The sequence below is a fragment of the Gadus chalcogrammus genome, chromosome 7, assembly GCF_026213295.1.
Source record: "Gadus chalcogrammus isolate NIFS_2021 chromosome 7, NIFS_Gcha_1.0, whole genome shotgun sequence".
Taxonomy (NCBI): domain Eukaryota; kingdom Metazoa; phylum Chordata; class Actinopteri; order Gadiformes; family Gadidae; genus Gadus; species Gadus chalcogrammus.
This window is the reverse complement of record NC_079418.1, coordinates 11000381-11022666: the sequence shown is the minus strand read 5'-3', so window position 1 is coordinate 11022666 and position 22286 is coordinate 11000381. Positions and strand designations below refer to the sequence as shown.

General features: G+C 45.0%; 1 protein-coding gene across 1 annotated transcript in view; it reads left to right on the top strand.

Annotated features, from left to right (window-relative positions):
- The first annotated feature begins 15777 nt into the window (after positions 1-15777).
- Positions 15778-22286, top strand: part of mcama (melanoma cell adhesion molecule a) — a 36334-nt gene continuing 29825 nt past the window's right edge. The window contains exon 1 of the mRNA XM_056594523.1: positions 15778-15950. Within this exon, the coding sequence (XP_056450498.1) occupies positions 15893-15950 (58 nt within the window). The 5' untranslated portion in view covers positions 15778-15892. The remainder of the gene's footprint in view (positions 15951-22286) is intronic.

Below are 22286 nucleotides of genomic sequence, written 5' to 3'. Positions count from 1 at the left end.
ATGCAGACGTTTTGTTGCGCGATCAGTTCATTGAAAATGTTATTGATGGGTCCCTTCGCCGAGAACTAAAACAACTCACGCGCAGGCAGCCTACCGTCTCTCTGTTGGACGCTAGGGCAGAGGCAATTAGGTGGGAGCGAGAGGGATTGCCAGGGGGTGTGCGGGGCCGAAGTCACTCGGTACCCTCGATGCTGGGCTTGCAGTGTGGCGTTCGGACTGCTCCTTCCGTGGCTAGTCCACCCAAGGCTTCAGAGTTGCAGGAGGTGAAACAGATGCTGAAGCTCCAACAGGAACAGCTTAACTGTCTCACAGAAACTCTTGCTCGGCTGCAGATTAATCCGCAGGGTAATCATTCCTCTTACCGTGGTCCGGTAATCTGCCGGCGGTGTCAGCAGCCTGGCCACTTTGCCAGGGAGTGCAGAGGGGAACGTGCCCCTCCTCCACCTTCTGGGGCTGCTTCCTTGCCAGTTTCTAGGCGGGATCCTGCTCAGCATTTGGGAAACTAGCACCCGTCGAACTGCGGAGCCAAAGTTCAAGGGGAGGCGCCACAGGCTCACCAGTTAGGTTAAGGGATGGGGGAGAGACTAGGCTAATCAGTGCTTGTCCACACATGGACGTGGTTATGGGGGAGTGAAGGTTCCTTGCTTGGTGGACACTGGGTCCATGGTGTCCACTGTCAGGGAAAGCTTTTTTTGGCAACACTTTGCGACTTGGGGCCAGGAGAAACTTTAGTCCTGCCATTGGCTGCAGCCTCAAGCAGCCAATGGATTGCCCATTCCATACCTTGGCTACTTGGAACTCGAAGTTGAGCTCTGTGGTAGGACCAGGGTGTGCCAGGGTGTGGGCTATTGGTTGTCAAGGATCCTCCAGCTGATGTATCTCTTTCTGCCCCGGGTGTCTTGGGGATGAACATCTTACGAAGATGTTATAGCACCTTGTTTGGGCAACATGGCTCTGCCCTGTTCAAGCTGCACACCGTTACCGAAGCACCAAAGTTTGTGGTGCAGGCATTGCAGAGATGTCATCCAGCTTCTCTGACTTCCCCTGCTGATGTCATTGGCAAGGTCAAGCTGCGAGGCAAGAAGGCTTGCCGTATCTTTGGTGGCACTATGCAGTTAGTTCCAACCACCTGTTCTACCCAACATTCTGGGACTACTGTGCTCTTTGAACCCTCGGATCAGGGCCTTCCTGCTGGGCTGCTGGCGTCCCCAGCACTGGTTCGAGTTGAGGGAGGTACTGTGTACATACCTATTGTCAATGTGGGCACTTCTGATGTGTTGCTTTACCCCCGTACAGAGGTTGGGGTTTTGCGTGAGGTTCGTGTGGTGAGCTTACCTTCTGGGGTTAAGGAGGTTCCATCTTACCTAGCCACTGTTGCATCCCAGGCCGTGACTTCTACGCTACAAGATCAAGTAGACGCGGTTAATCTGTCTGCTTTGTCAGCCGAAGAGCGGGAGGAAGCTCGTCTTCTTCTTGGGAAATACGCTTCTGTCTTCTCTTCTCACGACGGCGACCTGGGTTGCACCAACCTGATAGCGCATGAAATCCCGCTTCTTGACGACACTCCCATTCGTCAGCGCTACCGGCGTATTCCTCCATCAGAATATGAAGTGGTCAAAGAACACATCAGCCAGCTGCTTAATGCGCAGGTTATCCGAGAGAGCTGCAGTCCGTTTGCTTCACCGATCGTGCTGGTTAAAAAAAAGATGGGAGTCTGCGCTTGTGCGTAGACTACCGGCAGCTTAACAACAAAACTCGAAAAGACGCGTTCCCTCTCCCTCGGATTGAGGAATCGCTGGATGCACTCACCGGAGCCCGCTGGTTTTCCACCATGGATTTAGCCAGCGGGTATAACCAGGTTCCGGTGGCAGAGGCCGACCGACCCAAGACTGCATTTTGTACTCCTTTCGGACTCTTCGAATGGAATCGCATGCCTTTCGGGTTGTGTAATGCACCCAGCACGTTCCAGCGACTCATGCAACGGATTTTCGGAGATCAGCAATGTCAGTCGTTGCTTTTGTATCTGGACGATATTGTTGTCTTCTCCTCCACCTTTCAGCAACATCTTGAGAGATTGGAAGTGGTGCTGCAGCGGTTGAAATTCGAAAGTCTAAAGGCAAAGTTGTCAAAGTGCTCATTCTTCCAACACGAGGTGCGTTACTTGGGCCATATCATTTCGGCCGAAGGTGTTTCCACCGATCCAGGCAAGGTTGAAGCAGTAGCCAGCTGGCAGCCTCCTACCACCATCTTGGAGCTGCGGTCCTTTCTTGGGTTCGCTAGTTATTATCGGCGCTTCGTGGAGGGCTTTGCCAAGTTGGCTGCCTTTACATCGCCTGGTTGCTGAACTTGTGGCTTCCAAGTCCAGATGGTCTGAACAGCAAGTGTTGGAAAGGTGGACGGGAGAACATCAGCGGGACTTTGAAGCTTTAAAATCTAAGCTTACCACTGCACCCGTACTGGCATACGCTGACTTTTCCCTGCCATTCATCTTGGAAGTCGACGCAAGCCATGGAGGCCTGGGCGCAGTGCTCTCGCAAGAGCATGGAGGAAAGGTCCAACCTATAGCATATGCCAGCCGAAGCCTGAGGCCATCCGAACGCAACCCAGTCAATTATAGCTCCATGAAGCTTGAGTTTCTGGCGCTAAAATGGGCTATGGCGGACAAATTCCGTGAGTACTTGCTTGGCCACAAATGCATTGTCTTTACAGACAATAATCCGCTTAGCCACTTGTCATCGGCTAAACTTGGAGCCCTGGAGCAGCGTTGGGTAGCCCAACTCGCGTCGTTAGATTTTGAGATTCGTTACCGCTCTGGCAAGAGTAACACAAATGCGGACGCTCTGTCTCGCTTGTATCCACCCAGAACCGTAGACCTTGAAATTATCATCCCCGGTATGCAGCTTCCACAGCCATTGAAACAAGCTCTCCAGGTCCGAGGGCCTGCAGCTTGTCAGGCTGCTATCCAGGCTTTGCCTCAGCATCTACCCGCAGACATTGGAGAACTTCAGCGAACTGACCCTGTGACCCAGGAAGTCCTTGTGTTTTGGCAGCAGAAACGATACCCGAATCATGAGGAACGCAAGCAGTTCTCCCCATCAGCTTCGGTGCTCCTCAAGCAATGGGAGCGATTGAAGGAATTGGCCGGAGTATTGTACCGACAAGCCTTTCGCTCCGATGGGGGTGAGGTGGTTCTCCAGGTGCTGTTGCCAACTGCCATAAAGAATAAAGTCCTCACGGAGGTCCATCAAAATCACGGTCACCAGGGGGTGGGCAGGACTCTGGAATTGCTTAGGCAGAGGTGCTATTGGCCGGGGATGTCATCTGATGTGATGCGCTGGTGTCAAACTTGTGAGCGGTGCCAAGTGGCTAAAGACTCCGGGCCACCAGGTCGTAGCTTCATGGGACATCTGCTTGCTTCTGAGCCTAACGAAATCCTTGCGATGGATTTCACCCTGCTCGAACCAACCCATAATGGGCTGGAGAACGTCCTCGTTTTGACGGATGTTTTCAGTAAATACACTCTTGCCATTCCCACTCGTGACCAGCGCGCCTCTACAGTGGCACAGGTGCTCGTCACAGAGTGGTTTTCAAAGTTTGGTGATCCAGCACGCATTCATTCTGATCAGGGTCGCAATTTCGAAAGTGTACTCATTCAGCAGCTGTGTGGTCTTTACAACATTGAAAAATCTTGTTGGATTTAATTTTCCCCTGACGGCCGGTAAGCCTCACCTTGTACTCACTTCCTTCCCCAGTTGGGCTTACTTCTCTTTTTCATCTTTTGTGCCAAACCGTGTTCGTAATAATAAAATGTTTTGTTATTTTTGAACTCTGTCTCCCGCCCTCCCTGATTGAACGAACCTGAGTGTCTTATCGTCAGACGTGACAATTATAAGCATAGTGTATAGGTCCTTGGGCCCTAACCCAAGGTGGCGTTGAGAGAAGATACTCTGACATAAAATAGTAAAGCCTCCTCGTGTCGCCACATATACATAAATAATGTAATCTTGTGAGCGAGTAAATTTACATTGTTATTGGTGACAGTGGTGTTTAACACCAGCTACGTCCATGCAAAATATAGCAACGTATCATTAAAGGTTGGGTATGGGATTTGCGAAACACTAGCAGATTTTGAAAACACGCAACTCAAATGGTCCTATACCCTCTCCTTCAACGCTGACTCTGACTCCACCCATTCCAAGTACATGGACGCGCAATCATGCAAGAGCGCGAACACATATGCGCGAGAGCGAGACAGGCTAGCTAGGTTGGAGTTTAGGGTTGTCTTCTAGTGCTAGGTCCAAATGCTGATTAGTTAGTTAGCTAACTCCAGTAGCTACCGCAGGATAACAACAAACAGAAGCTTGCTCTGGGTCACGAGCTTTGAGTACGTGCACGAAGGGGTCACGCGCGGGAGCGGGGGAGGGGGAGTGCAGTACGACCGTTTGATTGACGTACTTACTGTCCAATGCCACTCGGTGGTTCTTGAAATCATTGGCTGGAGTTTTTCGAGCCCTGCCCGTTCCACAGATGATTGACTTGTTTAATTTTCATGTCAGTACTTCTAAGTGGCTGTATGTGAGTTATGATAAGGTTTTCAAGTAATTTTGCAAAAATGGCCAAAAAAGAGAATTCCATACCAAACCTTTAAGTTGCAAAAACGTTTGAAAAGTGGCACAAAATATTTCTGAAAACTTTAATATAACTTCACTTACATTTGAACGTGTACTGCTTTCTTTTTAATATCCATTTTTAATATCCCGTGCAGCGTGTGAACGCAGAGGATTGTGGGTATTTTTTGCTCTTCGAGGATCCAATGATGCATCCTTGAAAAATCTCGGAATTCTCAAAAACAAAGGCGCAAATTTCCAAGTGTTCTCAACATTGTCCTTGTCGGCGTTCTATGATGTAGCGTCCTTAAAAAGGCGGCCATTGAGCATGCTTCCCCTACAATGGGAAACAGCCAGTGTAATATAATGGAACCCTAATAGCTACATATAAATCCAAATTGACCAGATATTTAAGCATGTGTTGCAAGATGCAATAATTGCAAACATTTAAAGCCAAGTGTGACAGTTTCTCTCAAGAAATTGAAAATAAAATAAAGTGATACCTCAGTTATTACATTATTTACTCAGTTATTACATTTTCGAAGGATTTTTTTAATGCAAGGCCAATAACGTAATAACCATCCAATAACGTAGTACGTTATTACATTATTGGCAAAAGGTTATTACGTTATTGGCTCAACAACTTTATTACATTATTGGCAATTTATTACGTTATTGGCTTTATTACATTTAAATTATTACGTTATTGGCAGTTATTACGTTATTGGCCGTTATTACATTATTGGTTGCTACACACCCATTTTGAGAGGACTCAAGATAGGCGTAGCACTGTTAAATCCTAAATCAACCTAAATATACCATTTCCTAGACGAATGAAAACCTTGTTTGGCCATGTCTTGGGAAATGCTGTGGCAGTTTCGAACACAACAATGTCTTTCCATGATGACAAATCAGTTCACGATTATTTAGTTAACCAATTACCAAAATAAGCATTCCAACTCACAAAATGACTATCTTTCCAATGTTCCTATGCCTCCAAAATGGCGGTGGTCCTTGGGACCCGACTTGGCGATGTACAAGCCCTGCCAACCGAGGGCGGAGGGGTAGGTGGGGCCTCCCTTTGAGCATGGCATCTCCGTCTCTCGGTTTCTTCTTAAATGTACCTATTGTAAGCCACTTTGCATAAAAGCGTCTGCTAAATGCCCTGAATGTAAATATGAATACAATTCTTGTCAGAAGAAAAATGTGATGAGGTCGTCTCTCGGAACCAAACAGAAAACACAAAGAGTTCATGAGCTTGTCTGTAATAAAAAGGTTGTTTTCCTGGAGGAAGCAGATTGGCAGGCCAACTGATGAATTAGGGCCGTGTGCGCTGTTTCTCCCGAGTCGTAAGCATCTGTCTCTTCAGAGTTGTTAGTGTGCCGTGTCTGCTCGAGAGACCGGGGCTATACATCAAGTCCTCTGAGCTTTTTATGTGACATCATGGTATTTGGTGGTGCCTTGAGGGACAGGTAACTGAACACCAGGGGTCTGAGACAGACACGTCTCACTGCATAGGGGCTGTTCTTCTGGTCCCGGAGCCATCACACTAACATGGGATGGTCCTGCTTTAAACAGGATTAATAACTTCCAGCTTCTTGTTCATACAGTCAAAATAACAACAATTAACGGTTTAAAGATATCTATGCACGTATGTATTTGAGTCCAGTTGTCAGCAGTTTAGGGAGTTTCCTGCCGAACCGAATAAGGGCGCTGTGTGTAAGATGTATGTATGGCTGATCCTTGAGCAGTACGGACAGGTTCAGTTTCATTTTAAAGAAGCCCAGCCATTTCCCGGGCCTCTCTTAAAACAGCTGCTGCTCTGCCCTCTTCCTCTTTGTATTTCCCCCCCCCCCCCGTTCTTTTCGGCGCCTGTCTTATTACAGCTGCTCATTCGCCTCAAGCCCAGGGTGAAAATAAAGGTAATCCTCTCATGTCTGCCCAACATATGACACGACTATGCTGCACCTTTAGCTCTTCATAATCCATACCTAAATATCACCTATTCTCTTCTTGACCAGTAGCAAACGACTCCAAGTGATTCGGCAAAAGGTAATTGAGGGAAAAGGACCACCCTCACACACACACACACACACGCATACATACACATACACATACACACACACACACACACACACACACACACACACACACACACACACACACACACACAGACACACACACACACACACACGCTCATACACACACAGACACACACAGACACACACACACACACACACACGCACAAACGCACGCACACACACACACACACATTCACACTCATACACATACACACTCAAACAAACACACATGCACAGGCACGCATACTACGACTGCTTGTGGTTTTGAAATCCCACTTCAAGGTTGACATACAAAAACATTTGTGGTAAGGCCATAAATAATACCATACATCTGGGTTTCTCCAAAGTTTGAGCTCCTGAAATTGTATACCATAAAAACACCATGTTTGAGTTTCAAGGAGAAAGAGCCGATTCAACTTTGATTGAAACTAAATTGAAAGATAATAAGATGGTAGTTCTGCATTTTAACGTCGCTGAGTTCAATGGCCAGAGATGTGGGAGAATACTGCCCACTGTTCTCCGAAGGCTCTTGTGTTTCCTTTCCCTCCGTCAGCATACATTTGAATAGTTTGAGGTTAATGGGTCTGGGCGTGGAAGGGCTGCACCTGAAGTGGTCAATCACATGTAACGCACAGGGGGTAACCCCCCCCGCCCCCCCTCAACCACCTCCACCAACAACCCAACCCAACCGCCAGCACGCACATTCAACAAAAGACAAGGCAAAGGCCGCCCTCACACAAACAAACACAAAGAGTCAAAAAGGATTACAAAAGAGTGTAGGATCCCAGTCTTCCTAGCTCTGAGACATTGTTATTTTTTTATGGCATTGCTCTTTTATTTATGGAGACCACCCCTGTAAACATACACACACATACACTCACACAGACACAAACACACACAGACGCACGCCCACACACACACACACACACACACACACACACGCTCATACACACATACACACACAGACATACACACACACACACACACACACACACACACACACACACACACACACACACACACACACACACACAACACACATACACACACACATACGGACACACACACACACACACACAAACACACACACACACTCAAACACACACACACATACACACACTTGCACGCATACACGTACACTCTCACACACACACAAACACAGACACACTCACACACATACACTCACATACACTCACACACAAACACTCACACACACTCACACACACACACTCACACACACACACACACAGACACACACACACACACACACACACACACAGACACACACACACACACACACACACACACACACACACACACACACACACACACACACATATTGCTTTTCCCAATAGACGTGTGCAGCCCATGCTACTGGGGTTCAAACTACTGAATGGTGGTGGCGGGGAGGGGGTCTTATCAGAGGGCCTGAAGGCTAGAGCAATTATATTCACACCCTTGTTGTGTAAATGACATATCACAGAGTCAAGCAGTACATTATTTCACCGCTCAGACCTCTTGGTTGGAGCAGTGTGGGTAGTGGTGGTTATAGCAGCAGCACTTCTGTCATCCTTTGTTTGGAGAGAAAGGTCTCGAACCGTACTAATGAACAATCGTGACTCCTGCCAGGGAAAACATGAAGAGAAGTCCTGCTAATGGATGGAGAACAAGCCGCCAGCCCGCCCTCCAGCAGCAGGCACGGGACGAACAAGAGTATTAACACGTTTATCAACCATATTCCACAGATCTCCTCTTTCATCAAACATATCTTGCCTTTATTCTTCATCTTTTATCTTGTATCTACTATTTTACTATTATCTACGTCTTTATATAGTCATTAAAAATATGAATTTTCCCTCATGAAAATTGCATGCATGTGCATTAATCACTTTTTTGTGCATGATTATTAAAAGGTTATGAATATTTCATAGAAACGAGAACGATTCGGGAAAAACTGATCTTGTGTTGGTTGCTTGTCACCTGTCTCACAAGAGCACATTTACATCTACGTCTACATCTACATCTAGATCTACAGAGACATTTCTCTCTGGTGACGCGTTGGCCCCTCCCCCATCACCAAACGGAGCCAATCAAACGATAATAAAACCCAATCATAAGTGCAGAGGTAAGTGGACGTGATGTGGAGGTAATGGCGTCCGAGAAAAGTGAATGCGAGTGCTTGGTGGTGATGGAGTGCTGCCTTGACCCAGATTTTAATGCAACGCTTTTGGGAACAGTTGGCCACCTGGGTCCCTCCCCCCTCCCCCTCATCAACTGCTCAGTGGGCAGCGTCAATTCCGGTGCCAGGCCCCGCCCCCAGAAACCTCCCCTCTTTACCTCATCCCTCCAACTGAAGCGTTGATGGAGGCCGTTCGTAGGCCGAGGTGTGAAGCTTTGATTCATTAGGTAATTATGGCGTCTAGTTGCCATGGCGACCGCCAACCCCCCAACCCCCCCCCCCCAGCCGCCCTCCCTGCCCGCCCTTTCACAGAGGGGTCAATGCAGGAGTCACGTCTTCCTCCAGGGCAGTCCCTGACAAGGAGAGCCTAGAGATTGAAATTAATGGAATCGCACAAACACACAGACACACACACACACACACGAACACACACACACACACAAACATAAAAACACCCACCCACACAAGCAAGGCACGAGCAGAAGACACACACGGAAAGAAACCTCTTCCCCCCGCCCTGTGGGAGCAGGGCCATCCTTCTTCCCTAACAAAGTTACATGCGTGTGTATACCGTCGCTGCACACACAAACATAAACATAAACACAGGCACGCATGCACACGCACGCACACACAGGCACGCAAACACACACACACACACACCAACACAGACACACACATACACACACACATACATACATTATGAGCGTTTGCCAGGAGATCACGTTGCTCTAATCTAATCCTACATTTCATGTGTTATTCTTGATTGCCGCCTAAAATGTCATGCCAGGCATGCGGTACGGCACAATTCACTTCAACTGAGTTGTGGGAACAACAAGCTTTCAGTAGGATCAGTGTCTGTTCTGGGGTCAGTTCATCTCCTACCTCCCTGGTGGGGGGCCGTTCTCCCAAACTCATTAATTACAGTCCGCTTTATCATAATAGAACGGTACATATAAATGCTATGGGTGCTGACTAGTCAGAAAAGTGGTGTATCCTTTATGGTGGTAGAGGTTTCATGGACAGAGTATAACTTGAATAACAGATACAGAAGACAGCGTCATTCAGCGAAAAAATATAAATCAATAATACAAAATGAGCTTTCAGTGTGATAAACAAGATGTGTATGCAGCCAACATCGCTCCTGTGTGGTCATTCATTTATTCATTAGTGAGAGTGAGGCTCCCAGCTCCAGTTCCTCCCGGTGAGGACGTAACCTGCGCTCTCTCTCATTTGACTTTCAAATGCTCCCGCCACCGCCACCAACATGGCTCCTGGCCGATGGTCGGTAGGATCCCCCCCCTCCGCCCTCTCTCCCTCACCTGGGAGTTAAAGGTTGCCTCTCCCATGATATGAAGCGTGATGGCCTACATGGAGATGGTTGTGGATATCAATAGTCGACAAAATGGATGTTTCCTGGGTTGCTGTGTGTGTTTGTGTACAATGTGTTCTCCATGTCTTTAATGTAAGAGTTGTTCTATGTGATGTACACGCAGGCCATTTTCCTTCTCTCTGGAGTACGATCAAATCTATTCTGATCCAATATCGCATACATGCTGTTGAAGGTTTGAGGAGTATAGGCAGATAGGTGTTGTGTGTATGGTGAATTAATAAGCTCGGCGAGGTTCGACACTAGGCCAGGGCCAGGGTTGATATCACCCGAAATATCAGCAACTGTCAATATATGATTTCTTGGATTATTTCTCAAAGCATCAGCGTCATTGTTTACGAACACTCTACAACCCAGTATGGAGCTGCTCAGGGCATTAAACTGGGTTCTCGACTGCCTCTTAGGTTGGTTAAGAAACCAGTCAATATTCCCCAGAGCCTAACTCAGTTAAGACACTCACCATTCTCTCTCTCACTCAAAATGTCCAATTTTGAAAATGAGTTTTTATTACGCTGTTGCAGTATGACATTTTTCCATTTCTTCGCTATAAATAGAGAACAAAGAAAGACCTAATGACTTTGGCAATGTGAAACCATATTGTAAAAGCAACTCTGGTAAAGCAGTAAAGAGAGAGCGAGGGACAGAGACAGAGACAGAGACAGAGAGAGAGAGAAAGAGAGAGACCCTTAATTGCATTAGTTCTGCGCCAAGGGCAGAAACGAATGCTCTCTCCTATGAACGCAGCACAATATATTATACTAGATTATATATATACAATGTACACACATATATTCACATTAACAGCCATATTTCATTTTTTTTATAAATGTTTTTATTGGGGGTTGGGTATTCCTTGTATTGGAGTCCTTGTAAACATAACAACCTGCATGTTGGTGAGCCCTGTTTGTACACAACCTCTAGGTAACCTTGTTTTCTGCCCCGGGACAGCACCCGGGAGGGAGGGGGGGGTTCAGTGGGGGAGGGGGTCTCGGATGACCTTCACTCAGCAGCTCTCGGTTCTTGTCGTGTTTGGCTCAAAGGGATGTAAGTCAAAGCCTGTTTCCTGGGTACACCTGGTGAGTGCACCGCTGTCTCACCTGGAGGGGCACACACACAGGCCAGTCCAACGCTGGAGTCTCTGCTCTGTTTCAATTCACGCGGTTTGACGGCACACTCGAGGAGTGTGGAGCGACTAAGTAGATGAAGATGATACATTGGATGAGCAATACTAACAGGGGTGATCACCTCTGAGGGGAGGAGCACATAAGGATGCAGCTGCGAAGACACTTCATAGAATATAACATCTTCACTTGCTTAACACCAATCCCAGCCAATCGGTGCAGGTTTCAGCGCATGCACTTCCTCTCAGAAAATTATGAATGGAGCAAAACAAACCCAGTGCCATCTCAAACGTACCATCTTCTCGGGAGCCTGTCCTGACTTTGTCTGACACCCCCGCGGTGAACCACTCTGCCCCCCAATCTGGGTGAGCAGATTGGGTGTGCGTCGGGCAGGTTGCCCCCTCACCCTGGAGCCACCAGGACCGGGGACGCGAGGGTGAATCTAATGAGCTCTAGACCTCAGCGCATGTGTTGCCCCAGATATGAGGGGCCACTAGCGAGGGCTCAGTGAGTTCCCTGACATGTCAAACAGTTCTGATCTTTGGGACTGGAATAGGTCTTTGCTGCTGTTAATGGAGCACAAAATACGTCCAACATGGATGTGCACTTAAAAGAATGAACAGATATTTGGTATATTCGTTCTTTCCTGGGTTTTGCAGGTTTTGATAAGAGGAATCTCTTATCTAACAAATACCAAGAATATATTATACTAAATATCTCCAGACTATGAATAATTATAAACCCTATCAGATAAGCACAAGAGCACAAAGGTCGTATGTCATGTTAAGGGGATTTTTAAATCATCAAAATAACAATAACAGTGTAACATCGTGGTCGTTTTCTGCACACTCACAGAGATACTATCAGTATTTAGTATATTGTATATTGTGTGGCTTTAATAGTGCTAGATGAAATTATCCAAAAAAGATACACATACAAATCCCAGTCAGAGATGTAAAATGTGGATGCAAGACAGCTCACTATTATTACTGTATTTTTTGTTATAAACTAATTCTCTCCTTCCTGTGTGCTCGCTCGATCAGGTTAGTGTGAGTTCACACACCACACGTGTTAAACTAGTACTAATATGTTTGTGCTCGGGCTCCTGATGTCTGTTTGGTTATCATAAAGCTGCACTTGTCCCCCCCTGTTCTCACAGAGAAGCCCCACTCCCTGTTTGTTTTAGAGAGAGACAGGTCGATTTACGGCTGGGGGGGGGGGGGGGGGGGGAGAACAAAGAGACCTAATGGTGTGTTCCTGAATCCTCGGACGCCAGCCTTCCGAGTTGCAGTATTGACGTCATTTCTGGTCTTGGAGCATTTATAGTGTTCCTGTTCGTCTATGTGATTGTGTCATGAAATTGGCTAGTCGTTGTTTATTGTTAGCTACATTAGCCTCTTTAGTAAACCAGCCCGAAAACAAACAACACAACCTTATATTGTATTGCACACACAGCAAAACCATGCAATGTAAGAATTGGTGACCGGAATAAAGTAGCAATGTAATCAAGCATTTAAAATGATCAACGTGGTACAAATACAAAGAAAATAAAACTCTTCACGGGCGCAGCCATTTTGTTGAGAGGGTCATCCCTGCTCTCGGTCTACTCTTCGATTTCCGAAAGATGAAGACAAAAAGGGGACGTGCCTCAGAGAAATGCCGCAAGAAAGAAGAAGGAGTGAAGGGACATTGACAAGTAGACTAGAGTCAGGGAGTAGAAAAGACTCCAGCAGGGTCCTTGAAGCTCAGAGCACTTCAAAGACTCTATTCACACACCCACCAGCCTCTGATATCCAAGATCCACCATGCACCGTGTACAGTGGACCCAGTTTCCCCGGCCCGGTGGCCGATCGGGCCTTCATCCCTTTGAAACCTTCTCAGTGCGTGTCAATGTGAGAAAAAAGCATTTATTTGATACCCTGAAATAAAATGGGAATGAACCGAGACTCTTGGCTAAGCCGGGACGCCTCCTCTGTCTCTGAGAACAAACACAACTGGGGCTCAGCACACCGTGTCTAAACGTGTCTGTTTATTATAATAGTCCTTCACACATTCCATGTTGATGCACTTCAATGAATAAATATGTACCAACGGATCTACGGTAGCGAATGCTGGTCCCTGAAGCCAACCTTGCAGAAGTCCTTAGACGGGTGCTAATCCAGAATGCTGCGTGCAGTAGTCACATCAGCAAGAGTACATATGTTACCAACAGGATCCTGTATGAAGGAATACCAAGGGTGAGTGAGAAAGTAGCTGTCAGGAGAATGAGACTGGCGGGACACTGTCAAAGACACCAAGAGCTGCCAGCCAGCAAATTGGTACTATGGGAACCAACCCATGGGCATCGGTCTCGAGGACGTCCTACACTAACATACGTGGATGTACTCAAGAAGGATGCAGGAGCGCAGAGTACCAATGAACTGGCCAGATGTAGGGAGAATCGGGATGACTGGAAGCAACGATGGAGGGCTCGTCTGAGGACGACCTAGAGAGTACGGATCACCCAACATGAATATCTGCAGCTTCTGCAGCCCTAACAGCAGACGGGTTGCGAGGGCCCCTCCTGTGTGGCTGAAGATCAACCCAAGGCCCACTCCAGTGAGGGTCCCCCCGTCTGAGTCCAGAGGCGCCCAGGGGTGTAATGATTTGAATTACATTTGAATGATTTAGTGCTTCAAACACATTTAACACAATCATCTGTACTGTCTGGGAAATCCTTTACAATGGATGTTTTGCAATACAACAACGCAAGTGTTGTGAATACAGTACTCATGATGCATATAAACACATATGTGTAACAATGAAGGCAGGTTAGGGTTAAAGGTTTACTAAAGCAGGGGTCACCAACCTTTTTGAACCTGAGAGCTACTTCATGGGTACTGAGTCATACGAAGGGCACCCTGTTTGATACACTCTTCTGAAATAACGAATTTGCTCAGTTTGCCTTTAGTTATATATTGTTAATATTGATTAGTGATACTCAGCTATGTGAAGAAACTGATCATGTTAATGATTTTTCACAATAATTATCAACAATGACTTAAAAAAGGTGGGAAAGAGTTGTTCAAGAATGAGTAGTGCTATTTTCAGAACCGGCCTGCGGGCGCCTCATATGGTCCTTGCGGGCGCCCTGGTGCCCGCGGGCACTGTGTTGGTGACCCCTGGTTTAAAGGGATTTCAATTACATAGTTAGGACACTATTTTCTTTCATTTATTCTTTAGTTGACCAGGAAGGTCCCATTGAGATACAATAACTCTTCTTCCAGATCTACTACCTTCCAGTAGTAGATCTGCATAAGCCTACACAAACAGCATGTCCAAACAACAACAAACATCACACCCCTTTAAACATATGTTGACGACATGAGATTTCTAGGGAATGAAACAGAAGTATGTGCACCTTAAATATAGATTTGTTGTTGTATTGATCCAGTATTGGGAAGAAGAGGGTTTTCATTGTCAGGTGTGACAAGTCACTAATGGGGCCATGTTTGACTCTATTTGAGTTGCACTGAGGGTCATGGGAACGGGTACCAACGCGGTTGAACTTTGTGCCTCATGTCATCAAATACGGACAGGGTTAAGGGCTCAAATACTATTCCCTTTAGGTTGCATAGTATATAAAAATCATATTAGATCAAGGCATCATGGATACAGTATGACACATATTGCTGCTGACAATGTGTTGATCCAGTGAGAAGCATTATAACAAGTCATAATAATCACTAATAATAATAAAATCACAAAAGTCATTTTAAGGCATTTTTACTCTACAAAACAATAAAACATTACAGATGTCTGTATTCTGAATACAGTTGACGATTGATCAGATGAATTCGCTAAGCTTAGGAAGGTCTGCTAGTCATATGAATGTATTATGTATCACCACCATTGGGGCTCTGGAAGAACACGTGTCGTGAGTGCAGAGACAGCCGTAGCAGTCAACTCTTACTTATGTAGCTTACTTAAATACCTTGTTAGCGTACTACTAGTATGTTTAGAAATGAACTAAGTAAGTGTGCAAGTGTAGTTAGTGGCCTAACTTAGATTAGAATGGAATGCATGATTATTGACCACATGTTATTGTTATGAATTGTAATTACATGCTCAAAAGTACCACATACACAACACTTGAAATGTGTAGTGATATAAAACAGTTGATATCGCTACAAAAATTCAAAACAAATAATTTGTTGTTTGGTCACTTGGTACTACGGGGTGACGTTGGTTTGACAGAGAATAACTGGATAAATGAGGCAGTAAGTAGGCAGCTAAGTAGTGAGAAAAAGGAAGTAGCAGACAGATTAGTGGAAGTCGCCTCCCCTCTCTCTGCAACTATCCCGGCAGTCACCAGTCATCAGCCCTTCACCCCTCACCGGTCCGCCTCCTCCCCTCACTAGTCAGCCCTCCTCTCCTCACCAGACTGCCCTCCACCCTTCACCAGTCTGCTCCCACCACTCACCAGTCAACACCACACTTTCTTCAGGTCGGGACGGTTAACGAAGAGCATCCGGAACATGGCTTTTCCGCACCAGATATTGCTCCTGGCGGTTCTCCACCTGTGTTCGTTGAGCGGTGAGTAGCATCTTGGTTCGGCTCAACATGCGGAGTTTGGATGACCGCGGTATACGCGCGTCTGTGCGCGTTGAGGCGCTTGGAAACGGAGTTCCTTTGGGTAGATGCAGAAAACATGATTTCTTCGTTTATTTAATTGGTGGTAAGCAGTTAGGATGGCAAACGATCGTGTTTTTATACAGTTCTGTATAAAAATTATACAGCGTTTTTTTTTTTTAAAGCTACCTTCCTCTGAAGGCGCGAAGAGTATAAGTCACCATTTTACATTGTACTTTGTTATAGTTTTTCAATCTGTTCCACTCAACAAAAGCAGACTTTAAGTGACCGTATTCCCAGGAGGAGCTGGTGTCAGTGCCAGTGCCAGCTTCTCCTGGTGGACTCTCCTCTGAAAGACTGTTAATTTCACATTGTGGTGGTCAGTAGTTCACTTATTTGGGCAGTGTATTACCCTGGAGAAACACAATCTAATATAAGGTCAAAAATGGAACAGTAGCGCCGGTTAATGTGATGTTCATGTGATGTCAACCTGAAGGAAAGCCGAGTTGTAATTCAACCATGAGTGGTTTACATACAATGCTGTGATGACTGAGATATAGTCAGAGATATTGGTAATCGGGTAGACCTCGAAGGTTGAGCTCGGATGAATCCCTCCTCATGTATCTGACTGTTGTATCTTTTCTTCCTTGTTTTTGGTAACCTTATTAGTTTGGTTACAACTGCTCACTCCCCAAACTGGCCGTTTCTGGATTCATCTATTGTAACAATGAGGCACAATGTAGGCTCTGATAAGAACATTGAAATGCACCAGAGTAATCAATATATGTTAATTGTAGCAGACAAATATATATATATATATATATATATATATATATATATATATATATATATATATATATATATATATATATATATATATATATATATATATATATATATATATATATATATTTGTTCCTTTCAAAGCACTCTTTCTTTACTTGATGATATGTCAGCATTGCCATAAATTGTCCCTGCAGGCATAAAGTGCTTGGAGCAAACAGAAAGCCTGTCTTCTGTGGAAGGCAGTTGGAAGGCCCTTCGCTGTGAAATTGTCTGAGTTAAATTAAAGATTTGAATACAATTTGAATAGGTTTTGTTTTTCAGTTTATTATAATTTGAATGACTTTGGGAATTGATCGTTGGGCTCTGACGTCGTTGGGCTATTGTAAACTTTTGTTCGAATATCATTAATTTATTAATGTATAAATAATTTATTAATTTCCTGTATAGAATAAGCATGAATAAAAATAGATTAAGGGCTCACGGTGAGGCAGTACCTTATTATCACAATGTAGTGTGTCTACGAAGCAGAGTGGGCTTGGCCAACAACCGACCACTACCACAACTCTGACCATTTCAGGGGAGTCTTTTCATCCCTATATATTTAATACAGTCCCTCATATTTTTTTCAATGAAAACCATAAACACTTCACTGCCTATGACTGAAAGCAGATGTTTTTTTGAAGGACCAAAGAGCAGCGACTCCAATCCTTGCATGCATTCAGAGAGAGTTGCTTTGGGAGCGTTTGCTGAAGGGAGGTGAGGGCGTGTGTGCAGCAAACGCACAGCCCCGAACATTAGTGGTTGTGGACATGGCTGGCCCCCATATACGGGGAAGCCACGGGATGTAGGCTGTACAGAGGAGCTGACTTGGAAGAATGTGATATTAACTTAAGTAAGCAGAGGAATTGGCAAGGAACCTATGCTCCAGATCTGTGATACCATTCAACTCACATCTATTCAAGGCTCTCCTGCAGGGTAACAACAATAGAGGCGATTCATTCATCGTACAGGTGGACCACAGTGAAGAGCGACCTGGACTTAATCAGAACTGCATGTCAGAATCTGTGTTTGAGCTGTTGCTTTCACCAAAGGTTTCACTGAACCAAACATCGAAAAGTCAATAATGGTATCCGCTGTCAATTGCTATGATTTACATAGCATTTAGTATTTCCCATCTCCTTCCGCCATTGCCTATTCTAAGACAATAAATTAGGTTTTGTTTTGGTTTGTTGGCCGGAAAATTCAAATCAGTTAAGGTTCAGGTAAATGGGTTTTAGTTGAGCTAAAAGCCATGAACCAATTCTGCTTCATGTCTTTCGGTGGACGTGTGGCTGTTGTGTGGGGGCAAGGCGGCCGAAGGCAGAACACTCTGATGAAGCTACGTTACATTGTAGTTACATTGTGGCTGTCTAAATAACTCATCCTGATTCTGTCAGCATCGCCCGATCAATAACCAACTTTATTTTAGTCCAGTGCTTGTGTATGTTTTGCACTGCACCGTTTCGGTTGGACATGACATCCTTTCAACTCAGACTGGTGAATTGATTTGAGGAGACATGCGAGCGTGACCGGGTTACGTTTAGCCGAGCTTTGATATGCCGTCAGTAAAACTCAATCTGAGACTACGAGAGCGATGTTTTTCATCTAGGTAATGGATCCTTGGTTGGATCAATCATGGCCCATCTTGGCACTCTGTACCGGTACATAGCCCTCGGTCCAGAGCCCTGCATCCGCCCTTTCCCACGACTGCTTAAACACACAAACAAGCCTCTACTCACTAAATCTAATTATAAATGAATCTAGTAAAACATTTTCATTTTTATTTTGTTTGTTTTCTAGATAAAATCCCGTCCACAGAATGTACAAATCACTTCACGTTTCTTTGTATTAGGTTTGAATTTGGCACCATATTACTAAGTCCCCTGGGGGACTGGTGCCTGACAGCCAGGAATCCATGCTGGCACCGCGATGCATTCTGGCCAGACAACATTTGCTCTTCATGTAAACAGCAGTGCAGCAACAGCGGCCAGCTCACCAAGGGCCCTCCCTCTAGTCCCTTCATCAGCCACATCAGGCGCGGGACTCCTCTTCCCACTGGGGGTCAGTCGGTCAGCCGCTCTCATCTTACCGACCGCAGGCTAGCTCCACGGTCTAGTAGCGCAAAAACACACCGCACATTGTTTTTCCTTTCTTTTGATGTCATGTCGTCAAAGCAAAGGACTAGTACAACACATCGTTTAACTTCTTGAGTTAAAGTCAACGTTTTAAAACAAAGAACACACTATTAAGTAGTATTCATTACATTTAAGTGACAGGCCAATCATTTGTGGAAACAAAGAAAGAAATCAATGTAATCAATGTACTGCCCACCAGTAAATACTCATGCACTATGTGTGGCCCTACTCTCAGGTCCTGTCTGCTAATGTAAACTGTGATGAACCTGAAATAGACTTGGTTATGCGCACAGCTAACACGATTGTTTACAACAGTATTAACACAAGTGTATGTTTTTTACATCATGTCAACTGGGAGAGAGTATTTACTCGACACTAGTACTACGACTGATATTTAAAGTAAGCAGATGGTTCTTCCTCCACAACCACTTAAGAATGTTCCTTCTTAAAAAAGATGCAAGTTAAGCAAAAAGAATATCTGGCAACCCTTTTCCCACATCTCCTAACCCCGTCCAATGAATGGCTTAACCCACAAACTATATAATGTAACAAACTTTGAGCTGAAATGGACTGCCAAAATCCTTTGAAACATTCTGTTCAGACAACCATTTATGTGGGAAATATGAGAGAATGCAGAGGGTGAGGGAAATGCAGGGGGTTCCTTCTCCTTCTATGCTCCTCCGGTGTGGGCAGTGGGGGGGTTTGTGGATGCCATGAAGCAAAAGGCCTGCAGCTGTTGGCTCCAGTTGCTCGAGCAGGATTACTGCATTAGACTGAAGTGACAGACAGGCATGACCGATACCGAATGGAGCATACTTGACTCATTGTCTTTCATTAAAGTGAGTGTGCCGTTCCGATCCCCTCTGCATCCCATGGAGCCTGGTTATAAAGCTTTTACTGGCAATTGCAAAACATCGATCAGCCAGGAATGAATTCCAAAGTGGGGGGAAAAAGAAGTTGATGGAGGGGAGAAAATGGAATGTCTCTTAGGGAATTTTTTAAATAGTGATCATTACATTTATGGAATGCCTGGTGGTGTTGGCACTATGAATGACCTGAGCCTTTCCCCTCTAGAGCCTTCCTTATGCTGAGAACTGCCACTTAGCCTTCACTGAGTTCAAACCTGCCCACTGGTGGATCCAAGATATGAAAGGTGGATAAAGGTGTTGAGCTTTGAGGTGGCGAAGGCAATTTGAGAACTAGGGTCGAGTAAAGATATACTTTTTCCTATTCTTTTTAAATATTAATTGAACAATCTGATATAGAGTCTCAAAATCCAGAGGTCGTGTGGTGATCCTCGCCAAATCGTATTGCTAGCACGCCTCGTGCTAAGTTTCTGATGAGCTTCAATTCCAAAGGACGACGGCCACTGCTGGCTTAAAATCAGGGACATCAACTGGTTTGTTACTAAAATGTCCGTTATTGAATTGAGAGAAAAATCAATATCAAGTAGAATGTGGACCTTTTGAACCAAATCAAATGGAATTGTGAAATCACAATACCTTCTACACTAAATCCCCAGGTAAGGCTATTTTTCTCTGCAATACAAAGCCATGCGTTTTGAATGATCAAAAGCATTGTTCAGATCAGTTGCCAGAGGATGAGCAAACATCTCCCCCCTAAGCAAAAACCTAAAAGCTTTTGCCCTGCATACTGCATTGCTTTCCACAGTACACAGATCATTGATGTTGGAATGGGATCAAACAGCTGCCACTGTGTACACTGGGTAGGTAAGGTTTAAACCAGACTTTTTTTTTTAGGAATTCCCTATACATCGACTATCTCTCCCAGTGCTAAATAAATTCTTCTGAGCCTTGTCTGTATACTCATAACGGTTCTTTAAACAGAGAAAAATCCATAAATGACAAATTTGCCTTAGAGACTAATGCGCCTCTTTTTCGAATCTGCAGATCTAAGCAGTATGTTGAATAACAGTCAATATTGCCCAAAAGAAGAAAAGGCAGACGGGGGTGGGGTAGAGCATTTACAATGGCCTAGAGCCAGGGCTTTAAACTCTATCATGGCAAATCACACACTCTGGAACCAAACCATCCCAGGCCTGATGCGCCACAAATAATCTTCACTTGGCTTTTGCTTTAAATTTTTATCCATGGACTTTATGTCCTAAAAGTGAATCGAAAGAATGTAGGATAGATGTATGCATGTCTCTTTATCATACATTTTTGAACCAGTAGCAGTCATATGGCATTAGGAAGGGATAAATATCTCTTACCCATTCGACAGTAAGACTTGTTCCAAACTGTGCTACAACCTAACGTCAATCAAGATTTTCCTTGAAAGTTGAAAGACTTCATTAGAGTCTCAGAAAGTCTGTTGATAGTCAAAATAATTGTAAAGTAACGCCTTTCCAAAACACTACAAACAGGCTAATGTCATTGTAAGACGTTTTCTTAAAGAAGTGGGCAGAAACTGTGGGCAGAAACTATGAACTATGAACTTGGTTTAGTAGTTTTAACGTGCACAAATTTCCACATTGGTGTGCACATGTTTAGCCAGTGCCTAATAGTTAAAAAAAAAGAGCATTTTTTTTGTACAAATCAGCACAATTGGACACGAAAAGGGACCATCTTTATATTGAGTGGCGCCCATCTGCAGGACACATGGCCATCTCTAGGGCCGCGTTCCAAGCCTTGGCACGGGGCCGGCTAATGCCACTGGGACCCGTCGAAACCCCTCTGATGTTCTGCTACTTGGAAAACCCCCTCCTTCTCCTGGTCCTTTCACCAAGCGTTTCCTTTCTCCTTCCCCTCTCTTCTTCTGGGACTCAGGGAGCATCTGCACACACACACACACACCTGCCTCCCCATTTATCGGTTGTCAGGCGGATCCATCGGAAGCTGCGGGGGGTTGCCATGCGTGGCTCGGGTTTCAGAGAAATGGTAGACGCCACAATGGTTGGCACCTTGTCCAACCTCTACCTCTCAATCTTACATTGACAAACCGGCTGCATTCCCTTCAGTACGGTTCGTCTCTGAATTCCTTTCCCAGAATGCATTTTTTCAGTCTTTCTCCGACTTGTGTATTAAAGCGTTACAGCCTGACGACACGTGTATCTTACTATCACAAAAACGTCTACTACTAATCATTTTATTGGCATGTTAGGGGAGATGGAAGGTTAAAACGAGAATAAATTATCCTAAGGGGGTTAAGGGAAAATTATATTTGGACCATAAGGAAGATTTGTTCTAATTTTCGGTCAAATTGTTTTGGTCGATTTGCAGTATCTCTAGTTACTTATTATTTGAATTAAAGAGACCATTGAAAAACGATGTAGAAAAAACCTAACTTGTTTTGTATTGTCATTAAACAAAATACTACC